The sequence below is a fragment of the Thermobia domestica genome, chromosome 1 (genome assembly GCF_964235325.1).
Source record: "Thermobia domestica chromosome 1, izTheDome1.hap1.1, whole genome shotgun sequence".
In the NCBI taxonomy this organism is placed as follows: Eukaryota; Metazoa; Arthropoda; class Insecta; order Zygentoma; family Lepismatidae; genus Thermobia; species Thermobia domestica.
Window position 1 is genome coordinate 194,279,866 of NC_137454.1, and position 12,451 is coordinate 194,292,316.

Sequence of the window (12,451 nt, forward strand, 5' to 3'; positions counted from 1 at the left end):
AAGCACCGCACTAATACAATAACGGCGGATCTGACCTTTCTAATATAAATAAAATAGAGTTTGTTCGTGTGTCTGTCTGTCTATCTTTGTGCGGCCTGTGGACGAGATGAGTGGACCAAACTTTTCAAAATTTGGTCACGGGTAGCTTGGTCTAGGCCCCAGACTAAGACGAAGAGTTTTTTTTTTTTTTTCAATTGCTTACTAGGGGGTCTCCAGGGGACGTTTACCGGGACCGGCCTGGGGACCAGAAAAGTCGACCGAGAGTTACCAAATTTTGGTCAAAGATACCTTGCTCCAGGTCCCACGCCAAGGCAAAGCGTTTTCAACAAAATTCGAACCAGGGGGTCTCAGGGGGCGTTTACCGGGACATGTAAAAGTAGAACGATATCAGTGTCGATTTCATAGTTTTCGCGGTTGCTGATATCAATGGCGACACTACCATTAGCGATGACTTTCAAATTCATCCACCGTTGTATGCGGGCCTTGGGTCACCAGAGGGGGAAATTCCGAGACATGTAAAAATAATCGAAAATGACCGATATTAATGTCAAATCCATAGTTTTCGGGATAGCTGAGCTCAATGGTTAAACTCAAAACCGCGTTTACTTTCATACTTAGCCCCCATCAGCTAAGAAAGGGGGGCATTATAAAGGGGATCACGAGACATGTAAAAATAATCCACAATGACCGATGTCAAATCCGTAGTTTACGCGGTGGCTGAGATCAATGGTGATACTTTCATTAGCGATGATGTTCAAATTTAGCCACCATTGTATGCGGGCCGGGAGTCACCGCGGGTGGGGAATTGCGAGACATGTAAAAATAATGGAAAGTGATCGATATTAGTGTCAAATCCATAGTTTTCGCTGTCGCTGAGATGAATGGTGATACTTCCACAGGCGTTGACTTCCAAATACAGCCCCCATTTGCTGTGGGCCAGAGGCATTGTTTTTTTCAAAATTGGAACCAGAGGATTATAGGGACTTTTACCAGCATATGTAAAAAGTAGTAGAAAATGGCAGATGTTAGTGTCACATTCATAGTTTTCGCGGTATTGGTTGGGGGTTGGTGAGGGGCCAGAAAAGATTTTTTCGCAATACGAACCAAGGGGGTCTGAGGGGGGGGGTTCACCGGGACATGTGAAAGTAGTAGAATTTGTGTCGAATCCATATTTATTGGGGTTGCTCAGAAGTATAGTGACACCCCCGATAGTGTATACGTTCAAATTTAGCCCCCATCGGCCTTCCCAATGAAAACACATGTACGTTGTTGGATATATATTTACACAAAATATATTCAATTTTAGAAATGTTTCTTAATTGTTCTCCCGTTGTTCAGTTCGTTTACATTGATATTTTATCTGATCCGTGCGAAGAACGGGCATAACAGCTAGTACGAAATGGTAAAGTGTTGTCATGGAACAAATTACAATGAATTCAATTATATAGATAATAATTATAATTAATAATTATTTCCTTGTTGAATTATAGATACTTTTCAGTGGAAAACTGAATAAAATTTAAAAGTCCCAAATCAACGTAAAGTAGACCAACGTAAAGAAAAAATGTATAAAATTTTCCATATAATTAAGCTTATTTAACTTAAATGGAAATTTAGCTTAATTACATGGAAATTTTTTGTGTCGTTTTGTGCGCCTATTTCCTCGTTTTCTGCGTCACCGGAAATGGGTCAATGTTATCCTACAAATATGGCGGAACAAGTTAATGCTGTTCCGTCAGGAACGATTTCGAGGTAGTTTCGTTCACATCATCTTGTGCGTGTTTTCTACCGTTTTGTAAGCCTATTTCCACGTTTTGTGAATCAATGGTAGTGGGTCAAAATGGGCATTTAATGTGGGAAGAAAAATGATCCACTCTCCTACCAGTATCGAATTTCAAGGTTGGTTTTTCGCATTGTTTAGTGCATGTTTTTACCGTTTCTGCGCATATTTTCACGTTTTGTAGGCCAACGAAAATGGGTCAAAGACGACCTACAAATATTGCAGAAAAAGACATATTCATTCCATTTATAAGGTCAATTTTGACCCTCTCCCACTGATGCACAAAGCGACACAAATCATGCATAAAAACTGTGAAGGAAACGACCTCGACATTCGATGGTGACGGAACAGCATTAAGTTATTCCGCTATACTTGTAGGCCATTTTGACCCATTTTCGTTGTCGCACTGAAGTGGAAATAGGAGCACAAAACAGTACAAAGCAGGCACTATACGATGCGAAAGAACGACCTCCAAATTCGATAGTGGCGTGACCTTGGCTCTATTTCCTCACACATTGATGGACCATTTTGACGCATTTCTGGTGATGCTCAAAACGTGGAAGTAGGCGAACAGAACGGTACAAAATACACACTAAACGATGCGAAAGAACCAACTCCGAAATTCGATAGTGGCGGAACAGTGAGCCATTTAACTCCCACTTTAAAGGTCCGTTTAACTCACTTCCGGTGACGCACAAGACGAGGAAGTAGGTACAGAAAACTTTTTTAACAAATAGGCACTAAACGATGCGAAAGAAACGACCTAGAAATTCGATGGTGTCGGAACAATGGGTCATTTTGGAGGCCCATTTTGACACACTTCTCGTGACGCGCAAAACGTGGAAATAAGGGCACGAAACGGCACGAAACATTCACTAGTCGATGCGAAAGGAAGGACCACGAAATTTGGTAGTGGCGGAGAAGTGGGTCATTTTCGTCCCACATTCGAGGCCCATTTCGACCGTCTTCCAGTGACGCACAAAACGTCGAAATACGCGCACAAAAGGGTACGCGATGTGAAATTAACGACCTCGAAATTCGATAGTGGCGGAGCAGTGGGTCATTTTCATTCCATCTTGGAAGCCCATTTTGACCCACTTCTGGTGACGCACAAAACGTGGAAATGGGGGCACGAAACATTCACTAGTCGATGCAAAAGAAAGGACCTCGAAATTCGGTAGTGGCGGAGAAGTGGGTCATTTTCGTCCCACCTTCGAGGCCCATTTTGACCGTCTTCCAGTGACACACAAAACGTCGAAATAGGCGCACAAAAGGGTACGCGGTGTGAAATTAACGACCTCGAAATTCGGTAGTGGCGGAGCAGTGGGTCAATTTCGTCCCACCTTTGAGGCCCATTTTGACCGTTTTCCAGTGACGCACAAAACGTCGAAATAGACGCACAAAAGGGTACGCGGTGTGAAATTAACGACCTCGAGATTCAATAGTGGCGGAACTCTTGGCCATTTTCGTCCCACCTTAAGGACTCATTTTAACCCACTTCCCATGACGCACAAAACGGCACAAAACGATGTGAAGGAAACGACCTCGAAATTCATTGGTGGCGGAAGAGCAATAATTTGTTCCGCCATATTTGTAGGCCCATTTTGACCCACTTCCGGTGATGCACAAAATGTGGGAATAGGCACACAAAGCGACACAAAACACGCACAAAAGATGCAAAACAAAGTACCTCGAAATTCGTTGGTGGTGGAACAAGTTAATGACGCCGTGAGCACCAATATAAGTATATGCTGTAGTTCTTACCAGGGGGCGCGGTGGGTTAGTGGTAGAGCGTTCACCTCCGGTGCTTGAGGTCCCTGGTTCGATCCCAGCTCGCGCAGTTTGGACTTTGTGGTGGACAAACACCGTGCTCGTGGACTTTCTCGGGGTTCTCCTGTTTCCTCCCACTTTCTTCATTTCATTCATTTCCCATCATCACCGTCTCCTTTAGCCTGATCGGCATAAGCGTGGGACGTAAAACTAAAGATTTTATATATATTTTTTGTAGTTCTTACCATCAAGGCTGAGAACTGCACGGTCCAATTTTTTAGCCAAAGTAAAAGCCCAACCGTAATAGTAATGTCAACCGGCCCGGCTCGGTTCAACTGAGCGTACAGCTTGAGCTGGCTTGGTTGGGATTACCCATCGACTGGGCTCAATTGAGCCAATGGCTTGAACCGGCTCGATAAAGACGAGTTATCGACTCGGCTCGATTGGAACCAATGGCTCGAACCAGCTCCGTTGAAACGAGTCCATAGGCTGGTTCGAGTCAGCTTAACTGAGCCAATGGCTCGAACCGGCTCGGTTGGGGTAAGCAATCAGCTCGGTTCGGTTCGGCTTGTGTGAGCCTTCGGCTCGAGCTGGCTCGGTTGGATGAGCTGTTGGCTCGGCTCACTTCTCGGTTCGGCTCGATAAGTGAATGAGCTGTGAGCGAGCCGCTTGAGTTGTTGACAACCCTAAACCCGGGTCGAGCAGTTTTAAACATGTTTGGCTGGAGTCCCATAACTTCTAACAATTTTTGGCTCGAGCCCGAATACTTGCTCCTCCTGAACTCAAACCAATAACCTCGTGACCGATATTCTTGCCTCCTGAAGATTTCTTGACTACCGAGATCGACAGTTAACTAATTTTTAGTATTCCAATACAAACCGCCTATATTCCATGTTTATACAGGTACACGGTGTTATAATAATAATTAGTTATAGTAGTAGTCTAGTAGTTATAGTAGTATTGTCTATGTAGGATACTTGAAGATAGTAGTACTTGGAACTACACAAAGGATTTAGCTCGAATTGGCTCGACTCGACTGGAAACTCGATCCGAATCCGAGTCGAGTTGGGGGAAATTTTTCGAGCCGAGATCTCGAGTCGAACTCAAAGATGTCTGCTTCGAGTCGAGTCGAGTTTTAAGGAAAACTTGCTCGAACTCGCTCGTGCTCATTCCTATTGTATGCATGACGGGCATATAGAGTTCTTTCGAGGGGGATAGAACCATAAACATAATATATTTTAAAAATACTTAGTTTCACGGCTTTCTTCCCAGGGGGGGAAAGGGATGGTAGGTATCCAGCATTTCTTATAAGTACCTTATTTGAAATATGTAAAACAGTAACAAGTGGACAATATAATATACACACATCTTCTTATCTTCAGTTTTAATTGCTGATTTCAATTGCAATTAACAATTGAATGTTTCAATTGCATCCTTTGCAATTGACAATTAACAAAAATTTAATTGTTAATTTTATGATTGAATTCAATTGCAATTGAAATTAATTGTCAATTACAAATTGAAATCAATTGCAATTGATTTTCAGAGCAATTACTTTCAATTGATTGATCAATTGCAATTGATTTTGCCCAACACTGGTATATATATATATATATATATATATATATATATATATATATATATATATATATATATATATGCCTAGATGCCTCTGTGGCGCTAGAACCTTTGTTGAATTTGTACAGGAGAACACGTTAGACATGTCCCCTTCTTTTCAATTTGACATTTCATATATTCCAGACCTTGAAAAACATGAAATGATTAGCCCCAGCGAAGCCACAAATAGTGCAACATACTACTGATAATAAAGCTAGAATTTGGTATATTCCGCAGCAATTTCATTATTACTGACGCCTAATGAAAAATTCATGAAAATAAATGACACGAATTAATGAATCAACCCAATACATTTATCTACAAATACTTTACAAAATTATCAAAGAAGTTCATTATTATTCGAAAGTTTCAAAATTCAGTTAATAACATTTGAGTAACTTTTTTACAACTTGTAAGCACTATTTAATAAAATTTATCAGGTGTTCGTACGACGCTTTTTGTTATGCGTAGTTCGTTTTATTCTTTCTTTTCTGTAACAGCACCATATATGTATGTGATAAACGTATAGTTTAATAAAGGATTAGAACTATACAGAAGGTGTATACTTACACCAGGAGTGGAATTCTACCCGCACTGAAGGCAAAAACATTAACCATATAATTATGCAGAAGTTCCTTGTAACTGATTTCTTTACAACAGAGAACATCTCGATACAACAAAACTTAAAAATACCTAAGTACTGGAAAATTACGCATAGGAATCCAATATTTGGACTTACCCTCTCAAAGAAAGCTTTTGTATCCGTCAGAAGTGCATCATTTTGACTTGTATAATGGTGTATAAGCTCATCTTCCCTATTGACAAGGGTGTTGAGTGTTTTGGTAGTTGAACGCACTACTTCTGAGGCTTTATCTCGTATCCTACAAAGTGCATTGTCCTGTTCGGTTATACTCTTATTAGCATACTCGAAGTTAGCATTCTCTTTTGCAATAATTGCAGGGATAGACTCCATCAAATTTTGTAGGAATGTCAGCATATCCTAAATCAAAAACAAACAAATAAATAAATGTATAAATAAAATTGCACAAGGTAAAAGCCAGACAAAAGAAAATAGCTTACGAAAATAGTAAAATAATAACATACAACGGAAATTATATTGTAAACTATTACTTCTCTACCCTCTTACTCTGATTTCAGTAAAACTATTTAATCCTGCAAAATATTTAGATATAATAAAACGGCATTTGCTAATGGACGAAAAAAAAAATCATTCACTTTCGTATGTATCCTCTATACTATGAAGCTTATATTCCGTCAATTCTACTTGTAAACTAAAAGTATCATCACTATACGAACCTTTCTCTGACGACTAAAACAAATTAGCTTTGTAAAAGTGATTATGAACTTCCAAGATTACGATCATCTTGAATTTAAGTGTATTTATGAATACTGATTTTGAGTTTTAGTTCAATAACTTTCTATGGAAAAATCGTTACGAACATTGCTCATATTCTATATTTATATTTTATCTGTTTTACTGGGTTTCATTGTTGTGTGTTGCTGTGTTCTCATCTCCTACCATGCGCATCGATTGCTTAATGATATTGTTTATATGTTCTGTAAAAGTTAGCTTTGTATCAAAAGTAACCCCGAGATCCTTATGCCTATTGACTCTTGTGATGGGCGACCCATTTATGTTGTATGCGGTCCGGTATGTACAAAATTTTTCTTCAGGAAAAATGTTACGAATCTTTTCTTATCAGGATTCACTTTTCTGCTCGGAATCTTCTGTACTCTTCACTTCCTTGAAGATTTTACAGTTGTCTGCAAATGAGTTGAAGCGACTAGTCAAGTCATCCATGTACAATATGAATAAGAATGGTCCAAGTACACTTCCCTGTGCTAGGATTAGAAATAGATCCCGCCAAGATGACTCTCTGGGTGCGACTTTGTAGGTAGCTAATCAATAAAGATAAGAGTGGCCCATGAATACAGAGTCTATTGGACATTTTGTACATTAGGTAAGGATAGTTAATGCAATCGAAGGCTTTAGGTAAATTAAAATAGATTATGTCAAGTTGTGTATTGTTGGAAACAAATGTTATTTATAGGTTAGTAAGGCAAGAACTATTTCACGTGACACCATGTTGGGTTGAATTAATATAGGGAGAGGTGAAATTGAAAAGTCTGTCTTTGATAATTTTCTCGCACACGACGGATGTTTGAAAGAAGTGAAATAGACCTATAGAATGACACTGGTATTTCGGACCTGATTTATAGATTGGAGAGACATAGGATCTTTTCCAAGAGGAGGGAAAATAGCAATCTAGAAACATCCATTCAAAATGAGCGAAGAAAGAAATAATAGACGCTTTGGAACGAAGAAAGATCGAACTTATATTGCCAGGGCTTGGGGCTCTCTCAAAGGGAAGAATGGTAGATATATGAGACAACGTGAATGAGCAAATTGACTGAACATGGAGGAAGTGGATGGAGTATTTGCATTTGGGAATTGTTACAAAAGAATTCATTAAAAATTTCTGTTCTTTCATCATCATCATTTGCACATGAGTCGTCACTACTAGAAGTTTTAGGCTTAGATGTGATAAGAGACCAGAAGTGTTTAGAGTAGTTGATGTTGGTATGTGGAATTTTTTTAAATATAATCTAAGAATTTGCACCTCAATAGCTTTTTAGGCGACGTCTTAGATCAGAAAAAAGTATGTTCATTTTAGAATGCATACCACAATTCCCAAACCCTTTTCTAATTCCGCAATTTGTGACGAGTCTCTTCGTCATGACATGATGGAAATACTTATATATACTATGTACACAAACGTAGACATATTATTACCAAAACTGACTTCTCAGAAGATCTGGTATTACTTCCATTTAGAGTATGACCGTAGACTCTTGTTTTTAGTTTATACTTTATACTTCATAAATCTCAGACTTGTTTTTAACGCTCACGAAGAAAATGACAGCTCATTTTGAACACTTATACTGTTTTATTATGTAACGTGCATATTTCCGTTAGTGCGCGCAAGAAATTATTTACTTTGTCCTTGCCTGTTCTATCTCCTCGTACACTGGAGAGACTGTGAGCAACACTGATCACCTGTAATCAATTTCTTAAGCTAAAGATCACTTAAAAGAGGACTACGGAAGGGATACTAACGAAATTAGGAGGTGCAAAGGTATCCAAGAGTAGAAGTGGTTTCCACAATTGGGCAAAAGAAATACTTGTAAAATGAACAAGAAGTTTTAAGAGGTTTTAATGGTAAAATCACGCAAGCTATGTAGTTTCGCGGAACGAAATTACGTACTTTATGCTTCCTATTTGTTCAGCTAGAGATTAACATCTCTTTCCACCAGCAGCAGCAACTACAGTTCCCCGTAGAATCCGAAAATATACTCTCCCACTGGAAATCGAAACCAGATCTTTTGCACAGAAGATGAAATAACGATCCACTTAGAAACAAATGTGCTCAACTTCAGGAGCTGTGTACAAAAGTGACGTATTATTATTATTATTCACATACCTAATTTCTCCCCTATTTTAACATTTCTGAATAAATGGTAAGTATGCAGAGAAATTATATATATATATATATTTTCAACACTGGTGTTAAGAAAAGTTCCCAATACACAAATACATATTAAGCATCACAACTTGGGCACAGACGCCGGCAAATAATAATAATAAATTTTAAAAAATCAATTATAATTCTACAATTCATTTTCTGACTATCTTTGGTAAAATTTCTTAACTACCTTGTGGCTAGATTCCAAGTGCTGACGACGTTCTCGACCGACGTCACGAGCTTTTTCTACTTCTTCCCATTGCTCTTGATTGAACTGTTGCAGCTGCTCACGCAGGCGATTCAAGGCATTCTTCTGTTCCGTAACAGACAACTGGATCAATTCTAATTGGCGTTTAAGCTAAAAAGTTATAGAATAACATATATTGAATGAAAATACAATGTTCCAAAAGTAACCACTTACAATATAATGAGTTTTCGAACCTGTTATTTATTATTATAACTAAACACAAAAAGCATGTAACTTCAACAAGGACTTCCGCGTGTGATCTCGACTATGTACATACATACACCTGATTTTGCATACAATCTAAGGCATGTACTACAAAAGAATTAAGCGATGCAGCTGGTCTTGGTAGTAGTACTAGAGGATCGGTTATACAGAATGTCCCTCTAAAGTCAGAAAGCTTTAAGACAAGCTAACACACATTGATGATCTACTTGTAGCTTCTAAAAATTAAAATTATATACCATATATTCAGTATTTATATACGAATTTTATATCTTTACAAGTGCCTTTTCGCGAGTCAGAAGAATTTCCTAATATTTCGCAAAATAGATTATTATTTTCGTGACATTATATTTATATTTTAGAATATTGACAGATATAAACTCCGACTTGAATTCATAAGTTATTTCTTGGCTAGAAATTTACTCTATGATTAGAAAAAAAAAGTAGCGTTTCTTCTAATTCAGTTTACAAAGTAGCTCATAAAAATACGCATGCAGTAAACAAAATATTATATATATATCACCACAATGAATTTAATTTGCAAATTATTTCTGACATTTTCTGAAATATATATCATTTATGCAAAATATAGGGAAGAAGAGAAGTATTTAAAGAAGGGTAACATGGCCAGTGAAATACACACACACTACACTGTAATCCGAGTACTACTCCATATATGTATCCTTATTCAGGATGTCTACTAAATTTTCATTTTCAAACTCCAGGTTTTATCAAGGTTTTCAAGATTTATTTTTCCATTTTTTCCAGGTCTATTCAGTAGTGACATTTATTGTAAGACGTATAAGTTAATGCAATTTTATATAGTTCTTAAACAAAAACTGGTTATAATTAGAGAACGCATATGGCAAGTGATAGTTTCTTTAAGTAACAAGATGAAAAGAAAAAACTAAGTGAAATGTAGGTTCTCAAAACATTTTACACAAGAAAATGTTTAATTAAAATATCCCCCACCAGATATCCTAATGTAGGAATACTATACAGGGGTGAACCTTAATTAAACCGACAAACTTCGGGAAATGATTCTCGGCACCCAAACAAGAAAAAAAAAAAAATCCTCTTTAACTCTTTTCCAGGGCGCATAGTTTTGGAGGTACAAGGTGCCGAAAGTGTGGAAAAATGCACTTCCGACGCCTATATTTCCAAAATTATCCAAAGTAGAGAGTGCTGCTTAAAATCTCACAAAGGAAATCATATGTTCAGAACAGATGACTTCCTTAAAGAGATATTAAGCTGCACTCTCTATGTTGGATAGGTTTGGAAATATAGGCCTCGGAAGTTCATTTTTCCACACTTTCGGCACCTTGTACCTCCAAAACTATGTACCGTGGAGAAAAGTTAGAAGAATTTTTTTCTTGTTTCGGGCTTGGGAATCGCCTCCCGAAGTTTATCGGTTTAGTTAAGGTTCACCCTATATAATAGTAAATTTCCGTCAAAAACATTACTTCAAATAAACTAATATTATAGTAGTAGCACGTGAGTGTTGATGAACAATGACAAAAATGGCGGGAAAATAGCTTCCTCACCGCTAAGTTATGGGATAAAATACCACAAGAGTATTTTACTACACGCACTCCCCTTTAAAGTACTCTTGTAGTATTTTATGGTAAGTACTGGAAGGACTTAGCGGTGAGTAAGCTATTTTCCCGCCATTTTTGTCAAACTAGTATTAGTTTAGAAGTAAAAAGAAAATGATCATATATAACACAAATTCTTCACGCAAAGTAGTCCATATTGTTAAACGTTACTGCACATTCTTCTTGGATGGGTACTGGCCATCAGTTATATTTTATTTAAAAATGTATTGCAACATGAAAGTTTAAAAAACTGAAAATGTTATGGAACCACGCACATAATATGAATAAATATAGAAAACAACTTTCACAGTGAACAGTTTATGACATTTAACTTTTAGAGTTCAACATCCCTTTTAACTTTTTCGCCTGTTCTTCCAACGCATCTACTTCTGCTTCGGCATCAGTTAGTATTCTTTTTTTCTTTAATTCTAACTCTTATTTTCTTCTTAATATCTTTCTTTTCTCAAGCTGTTGTCTTCTTTTTTACCGCGGTCTTTCAGATATTCATTTCTTCTGCTTGATGCATTCCTCACATACTCGATCATACTCTCTGTGAGATTCATATTACGTATGTCACCAGCAACACGCACAGCAATCAACATACTTCTCTGGGCAATCAACCACTCCTCTTGGAGATTTTCAACAATGCACTCTTTGTTAATGGACAAACTCCTTTCCACTGCTGCGTTGCTATGGAAAAGTACACATCTTATGCCCGAATGTTTTAAACGCATTGGAGACACCTTCTTTACTTAACAGATCATGGAGAAAAAATGTCCAATCTGTGATTTTTGTAACTGAAATTTGACAGTTTTCGTGCTATCCCTTGGTCTGAACAAAATTTTAAATATTCCAAATTCACCATATCAGCATTTACAGGTGTTATTTGCTTCTTCTTGACGATGTCTCCAGGGCGAGTGTGATACGTGATTCACGAAGGGTTTCGTTGGTCATAGTTTCTAGAGACAAGCAATTTGCGGCTCTTGTTACACTGTATTTTAAAGGACATTTTAGCATGTTTTTTTACACAGTTCATGTAATAATCTTCTGCATTCTTTCTTAAAGTTCAATATATCAACATCCTTCACTCCTTTAAGCGATGTAACCGCAGAAAATCCAACATCAACTAGATTAAGTGGTTTAAGATGTCCTTATGAAAAACATCTATTGAGGTCAGTTTTTTTTTTGAAGTTTTAGCTACTTTTAAGACATCATCTTTCACGAAGCGGCTTAACAAACTACGAATCAACGTGTTTAGGCAACAGTACATCAGAGATGTGGGCTTTTACTTTAGAGGAGTTTGATGTTTCACGAGGTTTCGTTTTCACTGCATCAACATAAACTTTTAAGGTAGGAATCATAGTTATGGCACGATTGATAACTTTAGAATTCTCCACCCACCTAATAGAACAAAATTTAAGAGGGAAAGCTGCTGTTCCAGATGCTGTCATGAAATCTGCTCTTCTTGAAGGGAAGTCCTTGAATAAATAGTACAACGCTCTTAAAAACTCTGTCACATTCCAACCAGCTTTGGTATGCACAGTCTTAAAAGCCCCATTAACAATATGTAAAGAGCACGTTCTTGTCTCCAAAAGCTGTGGACCCTCGCCATTTTCTTCACTCAGATAGGCCTTCAAATCACTCAGAAATTTCAAATTAACGTTGGGGCCATCAA

General features: G+C 37.7%; 1 protein-coding gene across 1 annotated transcript in view; it reads right to left on the bottom strand.

The window, feature by feature from the left end:
• Positions 1-12,451, bottom strand: part of LOC145692444 (kinesin-like protein Klp61F) — a 273,603-nt gene that overhangs the window by 24,874 nt on the left and 236,278 nt on the right. The window contains exons 13-14 of the mRNA XM_081767753.1: positions 8,903-9,070; positions 5,907-6,167 (exon numbers count right to left, since the gene is read on the bottom strand). Of these exons, the coding sequence (XP_081623879.1) occupies positions 5,907-6,167; positions 8,903-9,070 (429 nt within the window). The remainder of the gene's footprint in view (positions 1-5,906; positions 6,168-8,902; positions 9,071-12,451) is intronic.